The sequence below is a fragment of the Blennius ocellaris genome (genome assembly GCF_963422515.1).
Source record: "Blennius ocellaris genome assembly, chromosome: 7".
Lineage (NCBI taxonomy): Eukaryota > Metazoa > Chordata > Actinopteri > Blenniiformes > Blenniidae > Blennius > Blennius ocellaris.
In genome coordinates this window covers 6,765,172-6,778,815 of record NC_137656.1, presented here as the reverse complement: position 1 = coordinate 6,778,815, position 13,644 = coordinate 6,765,172, and the positions used below count along the sequence as shown (strand labels likewise).

General features: G+C 42.7%; 1 protein-coding gene across 1 annotated transcript in view; it reads left to right on the top strand.

The window, feature by feature from the left end:
- Nucleotides 1-459: 459 nt before the first annotated feature.
- The window catches only part of rtn4r (reticulon 4 receptor), a 56,200-nt gene continuing 43,015 nt past the window's right edge, over nucleotides 460-13,644 (top strand). The window contains exon 1 of the mRNA XM_080500194.1: nucleotides 460-851. Coding sequence (XP_080356320.1) covers nucleotides 830-851 — 22 coding nt within the window. The 5' untranslated portion in view covers nucleotides 460-829. The remainder of the gene's footprint in view (nucleotides 852-13,644) is intronic.

Here is a 13,644-nt window from a genome sequence, read left to right as displayed (position 1 = left end):
TTTGACGATACCAATCATGTCTGCGTGAATCATTCCTCCAAATGTCCGAATGTGTGGGGGAAACGGCGTCTTTGTCATAGTTTCAGAAATATGAGAATCTTTTTTGCAGTGTGATACGGAGCCATAAAACATCTCTCTCTCGCACTCTCTCTCTCTCTCTCTCTCTCTCTCTCTCTCCTGTCTCTTTCCACCAAACCAGCCGCCCCTCCCTCCCCTCCCTCTCCACCTCACCATGGTAAACGCACACTGACGCGCACCAGTGCGGCCGACATCCACTCTCTTGCGCCACACACTTTCCCCCCCCTTCCGCTGAGTACTTGCGGGAATATACAGCAACGGGGCAAAGTGATTGGACTGGATGTGTATTATAAAGGATGGATCCGGTACTGGGTTTTCGCCTGTGATTGTCCACTTCTGCGTTCACACTTTGCGCTCTTGTGCGTCCTCCAGGGCGTTTTTCCCCCTTTTCTTCTAATTTCCCCCCTTCCCCCACCCCACCTACCGCGTCCTATTTTTTTGGAGAGGTGTCGACTGGTGTTTCGAGTCTTTCCTGATCTCAGATTTGGATGTTTACTGCTGACTATTTTTGCGAACAGCTCGTCCACATGACTGAGCCAGGGTGCAGCGGGAGACGTGGCTCTCCACTCGGGAAGACCTACGGCTAAAGTTTGAAGGGCTCCGTTCCTTTCCCCCAACCTTCGCGCTGGATTTGCAGTAAATTACTCCAAGCAGCGGATATCCTTATCTAATCTCGGATAGTAGGGGAGGGGGTGGGTTTCACTCGACTTGGATTTATATTGAGCTGCTGGATTTCACCCCCATCTAAATCATGATGACCGTTATACTGGATGGTGAGTACGCATTAGAGAGCAGGACGCCTTTGTAAAGTTTCCACATAACGCAGACAGGAAGATCCCGCTGGGTTTACTGCGCATTGACAAAACACACACACACACACACACACACACACACACACACACACACACACACACACACACACACACACACACACACACACACACACACACACACACACACACACACACACACACACACACACACACACCGGTGCAGTGTCACCCTCTGTGAAGAACAGACACTGGCAGTGATAAATCAGATATCCTAATTGGAGTTTACTCCTCTGGCACCTCTGCACGCTCGCTTGTACGAGTGCATGATTGAGAAAATAACCCCCCAAAAAGCGCGTGTAATCTGCACAGTAACACGGTGTAATTCGTGTTTTTCTTTTCTTTTTCTTTTTTTTGATTGGTGAAACGCTGGTATCAGATCTGCACATTGCGCCTGTAAACGACCTTGACGGGGCTGCTAATTGAGTCATAATTCAAGGCAAATTTGCGTGGATCTTTTCTTAATCTTCTTGTGTGCGTGTGAGAAGAGAGAGCGAGAGAGAGAGAGAGAGAGAGAGAGGCCGTGTACTGTTTGTGGCGGTCAATATGCTCTGCATGATATCGCAACTTAACCCGGGCATCCGCTCCAGTTCCGTCTGGACTCTGTGGGCTGAACCTTTTGATGAAGTCTGCAGATGGTCTGTTTGGCGGCTCAATAATGCCACTCCGCTCTCCAGCTCCTTGGCTTATAATTGGGTGTTTTGGTGGCATCGTCCCACTCAGGGTGCAGCCAAAGTGACAGGAAACTGGGCTCTTTATTTTAATTATTAGTTGGGTTTTTTTTTTTTTTTTACCTCTTCCACATTGGACTTCTAATGAGGGCAGAAACGCTCTGATTCCCGCCAGATCTCGCGAAGAATTCAATTTCTTTTGGCACGAGCGCGCACTGGGAGTTTGTGCTTGCGCAAGGATGGATGGAGGGAAGGTGTGAAGCACCTGGTATGTCAGTGCCCCCCCACCCCCATGAGGGATCCATACCCCGGCCTGTTTATTGTTAATGGGGTTGTGCTTAACGCAGGAGCGCGCAGACGCGGTTGCGCGCGCTGTTTGATTAAAAACACAAAATTGCATGCATGCATGTAACACGCAGTTTATTCTTCAACCCGGAGCGCGTGGAAAACCCCCATTTCCACCCTGCCCCACCCGTGCAGACACTGCCTCTGCACACACGGTGCTTATGCAACACGATGAACACACTCTGGCTTCTCTCACGTTGTTCATTACTTGGCTGAAACTGCAGGATTAGGGGAAGAAAAGCCTCAGATTATTGTGGGTCTACAGAATAACTTTGCATTTCACAACTAGGGGGGGGGGGGGTGGATCAAAGAGGCACATCTGCTTGTGCATTCCCTTTGATATGTCACAGAGTGATGCAAATTCACGAGACACCCCCCACCCCACCACCACCAACAACAATCCCTCCTCTTATCACACAGAAAGCCTCTTGGTCCGACAAACCCTAAAGGCAAGTTTTCACCATCCAATCTTCCTGGTGTGATTTAACACCAGGTTCCTCTGACATGCACCTATGTCTGATTTCTGTTTTTCATGGATTCTTCAAATCTGGATCCATATGTCAGGCTGCTGATTTGGGTGAGCAAATATGGCCTGTCATGTCTTGTGTTTAAAAGTGCCAGAGTGAGGAGCGACTTTAATTTACACTCTTTTTCACCCAGTCAGCATATGATCAAATGCCTCTGTGGGAAAGCTGTTGCTTGGGGCTGCTGTTGCTGCTGCTGCTGCTGCTGCTGCTCCCTGTCTACTGCCAGGCAAAGCCAATAAACTCCAAATGAATGGATAAAGCCATTATGGTGGAACTGAAAGCTTTCTCTCCGGGACTTCGAAACCACTCCACAATGAGGGCTTCTTGTTTTGTTTTTTTGTTTTTTTTTAATTAGTTAACTTTTTCTTTTTGGAAGTGACTTGCCAAAAAATCCTGCTCCTTTTTTCAAAAATAGGCCACAAGATGCAGTATCTGAGGTGGCGAGATAATTGTTTGGATCGTTTTAAGCCATAAAGACGAGAGGGAGAGAGAGAGAGAGAGGGAGAGAAAAAGATTGGATCGCTGGAAAAGCAGAACAACAATGGCTGATTTGCATAGCCGCATTAGGAAAGGATCAAACACCATGCCATAAACTGACAATGAGACAAGGCGTCTTGTGCTTCCTGAAAGGGAATGTGAAATTGATCCATCTTTGTGTTGGTATGGATGTTTATACTAGCACAGGGGGAGGGCTGGAGGGAAAATGTGTATCTGTGTGTGTGTGTGTGTGGGTGTAGCGTGCACTGTGAGTTTACGGGGAGGTCTGAGGAAGGGAGAGAGAACAGACTGTATAGAAAGGCTCTTTCATGTTGAAGCGTATTTAACCATGTACTGTGTGGATGCTCAGACAAAAGGAGAGACAATTAGCTGAAGACGTTTAGAATTTTTTGAGGTGAAGTTGAGTTTCTGCAGGTAGACTCACCATCCTTCCCCGGAGGTATTTAAAGAGGAGCCTTTTGGCATTCATGCAGCGCAAAGTCACAGACCATAATATATGTGCAAGGCTGTTGATCATTATCACAGAGTCATTGATTTCTCTGCCAGATGAGGAGATTTCTGGCGTTCAGTTCCAGTATTTTAGCCTGAATATCAGGGCTTTTTTATCCACCTTTTCTCAAGTCTTTCATGTTTGAGCATGGCTCTTCGAGCAAAGACATTTAAACTATTAAGACGAATAAGCCTCATTACCTGAGCCAAAACCCTGCACCACCCCACCCCCAAGATAAGGTGTGCCAGTGTTGTTGCAGTTCCTGCTCATCACCAATAGAGGACAATGCAGGTCACAGATTGGGTTTTTGCACCTCTGTGGTGAGGTTTTGAGGGTCAAGCCACCCAAAAGGGCAACAAGTGGAGTCTCTGCATTCAAAAACTGGATAAAATTATCCAGTAATCCTATTCTGTTGTCCGTGTAGCTCATTAGGCTCCATGAAGATGCACAAGGATAAAAGGTTATCCTTGTGGGTTAAAATATAGGCATTAGTTGAATCTTGGTTCTATTTAACTTCACTTGTCTTACTTTAATCCTTTGCTTCTTTCAGTGACATTGCAATTTCTCACTCACTTGCTCAACTCCACATATATTTATATTCCTTTGTTACAATGCAGTAACTGATGCTGATTTATTCACACATGGAGCAAATTCTAATCCTTGCTATTATATCCAAAATATCCCATATGTCTTTCTTACTTCAGGGTGATATATTGTATGACATCTTATGGAAGTTTAAAGGGTTTAGAAATTATAACATGTATTCCACAAGTATTCATATGAAGCATAGTCACTCATTGATGACATACATGTCCTTAAAACATAATTTAATGCGCCTATTTGGTGGACATGTAATGAAGTTTCCATGCTTAGAGACTGCTGGCTTATATAGAGCCACATTTGTATAACCAGAACTTAGTCAGACAAGGCATTGATCTCACTAAGAGTTTGGATTATGGCTGTTAGACAGACGTTAACCAAGGCAGTAGATCATATTAACTGGCCTAGCAGTTCAAAACATTCAAAGAAAACTCACTTCAACTCGGGGTTTACCTTGTTTTATTTGATACTAACAATTTTACACAATAGTTAGCTTGCTACAGAAATGAAATGATAAATTGGATTACATTTCAACAAAACTAAACTAATCACACTTTTCCCCCCATTTACCGATCCTATTTCTCGGATGTGGTGCAGCCAAATTAGGATGTTCTGGGGAGCTTCTGGGGGTCAAATGTCATGCTCAGTGGGCAACAATGGTGATCTGTCTGCTGTGAGATTCAAACCTGTGAACTTCAGAACACAAGTCCACTTATTTAGCCTCCAGGCCACGACTGCCCCTTACTGTGATGCTTGTTGCCAATTGTAATTATGATACAAAAAAAAACTTCAATAAAGAACACATACCAACAGACTGTTTGGACAACCTGAGTAATTTTGGTTTAAATCAGGAATTAATCTTTTTATGTGTTGTTTAACATCTACAATAATATATAATGTCTGCTAAACATGAGTGATCTTGCGGGATTAAAACTTGCTGTACTTCAGAATTGAATGCAAGGGCACATCAGCTATGTATATGTATGCAGAATACACACCATACTTAACTTATGCTGATTAGTGCTGCTTCTCGAGAGCGAACAATCAGTTATCCATTGGCAATGTGTTGTGAAACCCTGCAAAATTGGAAACTGTACTATGCCTCGTAAACTGAGGCAAATGAGGCAGTATTTCATGTTAGGGAAGCACTAACTTGCATTAACTAGGAATTTTTGTAAGCGCTCTCTAATACTAACAATTCCATACAAAACTTAGTTTGTATTAGAAAAGTAGTGCTAACCAGCAGTGAGCTTTGGCTTGCAGTCTTGAAAAACTAGGGATTTTTTAACTGTATTTGTTTAATTTTATTAGCTATATCATCTTTAGTCACATCACACTGGTAGAGATGTGAAAAGAATTCCTGATCTATGACAATCTGTTGCTTGGTTCTGCTGCTGATTGGTACTTTTAGTGTGACGTAAGGTCAAGCTCACTCAAACAATGACTTAACAGTGCAGTCTAGCTTTTAGGTCAATGAATTAATCCTGGGTGTGTGTGTGTGTGTGTGTGTGCGTGTGCGTGCGTGCGTGCATGCCTGCCTGCCTGCGTGCGTGCGTGCGTGGGTGCGTATTTATCAGTGTGGTGAACATCTGTTTACACCCTCACACAGTGCAAGAGTTAAATCCATATGAACGAGAGAGTTTTATACTATGGTTGAGTTTACTGTAAATCTACAAGAAACGAGTGTAAATCAATGCAATGTCCCTTACGGGCATGTAAATGAGGTGCTTGTAGATTTCCATTATCAGTCACAGCACACTAACGTGATACAAAAATATATGGAAACTGCTTTGTGATCCCTTGTGGTCCAATTGAACCTACTATCGATTCAGAAGGATAAAGATGTCAGTATCTGTGCTGCAGATCCTGGTGGCATTAACGCCTTAGTTACAGTGACCGACTGCGGTGGCCTATCTGAGAGCAGATCTGCCATGCTCACTGCATCCTGATGAGCGCACTCCTTCAGGGGCCTCTTTTAATTGGCCGCGCCCTTCAAGTAGCACTGCATTTGTTTATCCAGTGCATGCACAAACACACAGATTTGCCACTGATACGCACACAGGCTTGCTGGCCTCAGATATCCTTGGAACCATTCGCTCTAGGTTATCCCAGTCTCCCAGCCCTTCACTCCTAATCAGCACAACAGAGAAACTAAGTGGATAAACGAGTCAAATGCTATTTGTTTATACTGAGGGAGCTAAGAGGCAAAAATATAGAGAAAGCAGTCAAAATGAAATACACCATTCCCCCAGATTACCAGTCCTTAATCCTCTCTGTGGGTTATTATTGTTCTGTCAGAATATTTGGCAAGACAAAAACATACTGCAGCTTCTAACCCTCCCTCGCTCCCTTCACGCCTTCAATAAAAAAAAATAAAAAAAATGTGAAGACCAAAAAACAGAAAATAAGTACGGGCTCTTGTCTGGAGTAGGGCGTGGGATGAAGAGGGATGACCAGATGAATTAGTGTTATGCAACTTTGGGGTGGGGAGGCGGGTGGAGTTTTTATGAGAGGATTTATTTGTCTTTTTCTCCTAAAATCCACAGTGACAGTGTATCATAATCCTTTAAAGGTGCCTACGCAGAACGGAACAGATCAAACCCTTCAATATGCCCAACCCAGCCCTGTAGAAAAGAACGAAAGAGGAAACGCACAAGTGTAATTTGCATACAATATGCAAGCCGGCCTGACGCCAGAGTCGTGATACCTGCTCGCCGGCTGAGCTGCGGTGCGCACGGAAGCCCCCTTTTCTCAGGGAGGAGGGAGGAGGGAGCGAGCGAGCGTGCATCTGTTGATTCCTTCATCACGGAAACATGACTGCAGCTCCTGCTGCGCACAAACAGATCCGGCTATTTTCTCGCCCGTCTCCGTTTTCTCCACATGGTGTCATCTTTCGCCCTGTGTTCTGACCCATGTCCTTCAAACTCCCAATTCCTCACTTTTCACTTTGTGTATCCATGAAAGTTGCATGCTCACTCTAATCCCACTGCAGATGTGAAAGTGTGCACTGAGCCGCCCCGGACGTCGCCGACGCTGATTATACCACAATGGGGAGGCTGACTGATGGCCTAGTAAATTGTTAATTAGACAGAGCAGAAGCTGCTCCTAAATTAGACGCCTGAATGGAGCCGTTGTCAGCCTTATAAGTCAACCCTGCTCCCCTTCTCCCCTCGCAGGCCGCGGTGCCGCTCAGATGAAGTGACTGGCTAATCCCAGATGGGAGAAGCGTTTCATGGAGTGTTAGCTTAACTAGATAAATACAGCAATGCATTCAGAAAGCCAGATAAAGGTCAGCCTTTTTCTTTTTTCCCCGTCACCACAAACTTCCAGGGGAAAATGTCAACAATTCAGGTGTACCTGTGTTTGGCAAGTTGAATGTTTTGATACTGGCGTCACAATGTTGTGTCTGTCTTCATCCTCGTTGGGTAGCATCTGCATTATTTTGCATGCTAACAGTATTAATGATATAAGAGCACAAGCAGTACTTATTACCGATAGCTGATGTTCAGTCTGATTCTCTGCTGGGTGAAGTCCATTTAAAGCCAAACCTTCACACTTGATGTAGAGCCTTCGATTCCACTGCCTCTGTTCTGAGGAGAGATGCATGTCCTCTGGTATTTTTAGCCATGTTGATCTCATTAGTGTTAGTGATGCAAAATAAACTCCCTACCAGTGTTTCTGATCATCCTGAGTGAGTCTGCCGGTTATTGTGATTAGTTTGCAGGCTCGACAGATGGGACTTGGTGGTTTGATGCAGTGTCTCACCGAATTCCTGGCACCTCGCTGCAAACGTGCTAAAGGCAAAGTGTGTGTGTGTGTGTGTGTGTGTGTGTGTGTGTGTGTGTGTGTGTGTGTGTGTGTGTGTGTGTGTGTGTGTGTGTGTGTGTGTGTGTGTGTGTGTGTGTGTGTGTGTGTGCGGTGTGGGGGGGGGGTTACCTTTCCCAGCTATACTAAATGCTTTGTTGGACTCCGTTCTACTTGTTATTTATCTTCATTCCAAGTGAAGTTCTAAAGAATCTCTGGGATTTTATGTGAAGGACAAATACTGTATGCTGAATATTATCTCAATGCATTTATACAATGTGAGGTGAAAGAAAAACAGGCACCTTGAGTTGGCAACAGTTGCACCCCAACATAGCATGTACTCTCTCGCAAACTTGGAATTTGACTCTTTGTTTATGCATAAATGGATCCATCCATCCGTCAGAGCGCACTGGACATTTGACTCATTTCAGGATTCTTGAATCCTTCCTTGTGTAATTGATCTTTTGCTTGATATCTGCACCTTCTGAACATATTTTCCTCATGGTCGACCATTTACAACAACAACAACAACAAACACTGAGCCTAAACTATGAGTAAATCTCCAACCATGGGTACATGTGTATCAAATCGGGCTGTTTTCTATTGGCTTTACTCAAGTCATAATTGTTTTTTATCCTTTTACAATATCTATAGATAGCCAATGGGACTTTTATATATATATTTTTTTCTAAAGGCTTATTTATCATTTCCTTTCTGTCTGAAATCTTTGCAAAAGCAAAAGCCGTCCACTGCCTTTTATTCTAAGGACAAGGACAGTTTGTTGGATCTCGTTATGGTGATACCACATATTTCAACAGCAGTGTCAAAGACTAAAAGCCTTAAATAAGATGGGATCCTCTTGTCTTGTTGTCTCTCAAACTCAAATCTAATAATTTGTTCCAAAATCTGAACATTATGACGTGCGCTTACCTTTTCCTTATTCAGTTTTTGTTCATTGACTCAACTACAGCAAATAAATACAAAAATGTATAATCCATGGTGGTATCTGTTGAAAACTTTCATTAAAAGAAAGAAAAGTTTCAGGACGGAGTTTGGGATGCTTAAAATAGCACACTTCCCAGGTAGACAGTGGGATGGACATATCGATAGTGTTTGAAATTGAGACAGGCAAATTTACCTCTCAGCCACATCTTCAGTGCATTCACAACAATAAAATGTCTCCCTGTGATCTCACTGTCGTCCACAGCTGAAATAAGTACGAGGGAGCCCTTCAAAAGAAATAGGTCGTCACTCCTCAGCTCCAGGGAAATTGAGCTGTTACAGATGCGAGAACTCATTCACAAAGTGCAAAACTTATATAATATATACCTGTTTTGGTGGCTTCATAGGAGAACTTTCCATTTTTAGGTGGCTGATAACTTCCTTTCATACACAAATCAGTCTCCTCAGTGGCAGGTTTTGGAGTAAAAGGATTTGTAGAAGAAGGGGAGGGCTGCGTAATCCTAGCCACTGCTCCATGAGGGAGAGGAAGAGTTTCTAAACATACTCGCGAGCATGAAAGTGGAATCAATGAAGATCCCACTCGTCTGCAACAATAAGAGCACCCTATAACCTTTGCTTTGTGAGAACACTACTGTTTATCTGCTCATAATTGGACAGGGCTGCTCCGGCAAAGCAAAACAGTTTGGAGGTAAGGCGGCTCCACGCCCGCTCAAATGTAAGGTCTGTGTTTCGGGATGTCCATGTTATTCAGGTTTTGCTCTCAATCGTCTCAGGGGCCCGAGGAAGGTTATTCTTATTAAAATGCAAATCTGACAAGTACTCTACTCTACTTTTGTCCCAGGGGAAGGTGTGCTGAATGCATATCCCTTCATATTCTTTACACCAGACGTTTTCAGAGTATGGGAGGAAGACCCTCCACCCCCTCACCTTCCCCAACGCTCATCCACCTGCTTTGTCCTTAATTATTGTTGACCACTGTTTGAATCAGGGCTGCACAACATTTCCTCACTTGCATAGCATCGAGCACAAAATGACAGACTGAAATGCGATAAATTGTTTCTATACACTGTGCCTTCATGCTCTGCAAATTCAAAATGACAGATATTTACAGACAAAAGAAGTAAATTATTTGCAGTTAACTAATTCAAAAAGTCAAATCACTGGAAAGCTATAATTATTTCTTACCCAGTTGCCACAGGAGAAAAAACATTAAAAGCGCATTAGTGCAAAAAAATCATTGAAAACAAATTATTGCTTCTGAAACTCTGATTTTCATTCATGGGAGGAACAAAAGGTGGACAAAAAAACCCTAAAAAAACTAACCTAAACAAAACATGCCTTGGGTAAATTATGGGACAAGAACGTTTTTTTTTAAACAAATTTCAAAGTGCCAAGACATGAACATTAATATTTTCTATATCAGTGTTTGTGTTAATCACAAATCACATCGTTATCATAAAACTTAACACTGTTGTATGCCGATGACGTTGTGGTATTATTGTGTTGACATAGTGGTGAAAGCATCTAATCAGCACGGGGAGAGGTTTATTGAATATTTTTCTTTCTATATAGTTTGCCACTTTTTTCATACAGTGAAGCTGTATCTCCTTTATAGTTACAATGAATTCTAGTTTAATAGCTTGTATATCATCATTTTACCTTCCACTTATTTGGTTTTCTTAAAAATTAAATGGTTATAATGGTTATACCACCCCCGCGCCCCCAACCATCTTTATGTTTCTTTCTCACCCTCCTCATGCATGTTTTTGCAGCTTTTCCCTCTAATTCTCGCACCGGCTTGTCCACACGTGTGTTGCTCATCTTTCCGACTTTACTGTAGGTGCAAATGCTGATTATCTCGTGTAGATATTGGGCCACGGCAAATTAAATGTGACCGGAGCCGGCCTGCCTAGACATCCGTTATGGTGATATCTGTAATCTGCAGAGCTCGGGGGCAAGTGGTGCTGAGGGATGAGAAGATGGAGGAATGATGATATGATGGCAGGGGTGAGGGGGAGATTCAATATGGATGCAGGAAGACATGGATTTTAACAGCTGATGAGCTTCACACAGACCATATGTTAACCATGGTTTTAAGTCCTGCTTACCATAGTGCCATCTAACACTGTAACAGCATCTCTAAGCCGAGGTTATGAACTCATGTACACTTTATTGTGGCCAAGTTTCCCTTTTCGTCGGATCTTTTTCTCTTTTTTTCCAATTTAGAAGTGCAGCTTGTGCAAAACATTGCATCATGCAGCCTTTCTGCTTTTCGAAAGTCTTCTTACATCTCAATAGAGGTAATTTGTGTTATAAAGTGTCTGTTTTCAGGATGTGTGATGATCTTTGTCTGTTGGACCATATGGCAGCAATCAGCGTTCATGATAACTACTTGCTTTTTTTGTCCTGATTCCAACCACTTACTGTCAGAAAAAAAAATGTGTTGTCTTCCGTTGCACAGATGATTTGTTTCACCGGTAATATCTATTTTGGTTGCTGGGTTTTTTGGTTGTTGTTTTTTTTTTCACCTTAATGTTATCAGTTTATGTGAGAAACAGTGGGGTATTTTTCACAATAAAATTGATACAATTGTAGCAAATTCTAACAAGGAGCTGCAATGAGGCAGTGGAATCCAAGTCATCAGATATATTTAAATATTTAAAAAAATGTTATCTGACAAAATATTCTTAGTGGTATTAGTAGTAGTAGTAGTAGTAGTAGAAGGAGTATAACAGTTGATGATATCATTTTCTACATATACACATTAAAATGAACAGCAGAAAAAAATTGAGTGGAAAATCAGATAAAAATGATATTACAAGATTTAAAAAAAATATTTCTAAAGAATTTTTTTCTCCCTCTGACCAATAACCCTATGACCCTATGATCCCTATGACCTTGAATACATTTTATTTATTGTAATAAAATGGCTGTAGTATATGTCTCTTTTAATTATGTATAATTTTTTTTAATTACTGATTTTATAAGTACAATCTGGTTTATAATTCTCCTGCCTTTTAAGAGGTTTTTCCAGCCAAATTAATCTATAATGTACAGTGAAAATTTATTTATTGTTGGTTACATATTCAAATATTGAAAATATAGACAATAAAAGTAAAATGGGCTTTCCTTGAAAAGTGAATTTTGCCACTTTGCTAAATGTGATCCATCCAATTCCCCATTCATGCACACCATCATTCACAAATGTGGAGTTTTTGCTCTTCATTGTTTCTTTTGAACGCATATGACATATTTCTACGCTAAACTGAATGAGCGTTCAGACCCAGACACTACAGCATTTTCATATAACTATATGTATAACATGGCATGTGTTTTGAGAATAAAACCAAACTGGTTGAATCCTTTTAGCATTCAGGATCAGAGAGCACAAAGAGAGAATTGATCTGATGAGTATAAAAATTGTTCCGGGGAAATGTCACTGTCGAGGGCACGTCAGCTTGGCTCGCTTTCCACACCCTCTAATCTAAAACGGTGCTTGTTTTCACATGCCTGTACGTGTTCCCTGCAAAGCCTATCATCACAGCAATTATACCAGAGAGAGGGACAGACAGAGAGAGGAAGAGAGAGAGAGCGAGAGAGAGAGAGAGAGAAGAGACAAGCGCTGCCAACACTCACACCTCCCTGAGCTGTAAACAAATTATGCTGAGGGATCTTGTTGATGTCTGTGTGAGCAAAAAATAAAGTGTGTGAGCGGTTCTGATGGTCCCAGTGGGCCGCTTTGGGTTGTCAAGCAGGAAATACTCATGGGGCTAAAACTGTGCCATCACTGGAGGGTATCTGGGCAGGTTAATGTCTTCCAGTGTTCTCATCTATATGTAATAAATTGTTGATGTTTGGCTGGATGTGCTCATTTTGCATGGATCATCGAAAATACAGCCCCCCCGTCCCTCCCCTTCTTATGGTGAGTTTGACAGATCGGGTCTTCCCTCTGTTAGATACCATTGTAATATGTGATCTTAAACTCCATGCCGAGTATTCAGAGGAGGTTCATTTTACCAACTCAATCTGATAATTAACTCGACAACAGGTGTGGGTGGTGTTTTGTCTCGTGGCAGTGGGTTTTCACAAAATCTTTCAGTGTTGTTTTCTCTCTCTCTCTCTTTATTTTTTTTTGCTCGTTGGTAATTGACAGTTTATGTTTTCATCTCCCGCACCCCTCTTCATCCATCGCTCCCTGGGAAGGCATTAGCATATTGAGTTTCGTGCTCGTCTGTGAAGAGATTCCCACCATCCCCTTTGAAAAGGCATCGCATGAAGAGGCATCACACCGCAGAGAAACACGAGATAGGTGGTGGTGGGGAAAACACTCTCTTCTGCCAGTCTTTTTTTCCCCCCTCTCGGCGTGTAACGCACTTCACAAGGAGCGAGTTCAACGGCTTCCCCGCACACATCAGCTGCAGCCTTGAACCCCACCGCAAACTAGATCCTCTCTCCCTCCCCATCCCCATGCCGGCTCAATCAAGGTTTAGTAAGGCGAGCCACATTTTCAGGTGAGTGGCACAATCTCACCTCCCGCAGTTTACTCTGGAGAACCCCCCCCCCCAACCCCAAGCTAAAGAGATCGGCTCCTACCCTGGTTTTTATTTTTTTCTTCTCTTGCGTATGGCTACATGGCTCTGCCACCATCATCAGAATTAAGACCAGAAACTCTGCTGAATCTGTGGATCCTGGGAAAAAGAAAACGCAGAAATCAAAGTGCTGGAGTTGCTTTTCATCGACAAAGCCCAGACTTAATCTGTAATGCCCACTGTATCATGAAATACATCTGCGAGCTGGCTAAGTCATTATTTGCACTCTCATGCAGTGTTTATTTCTTT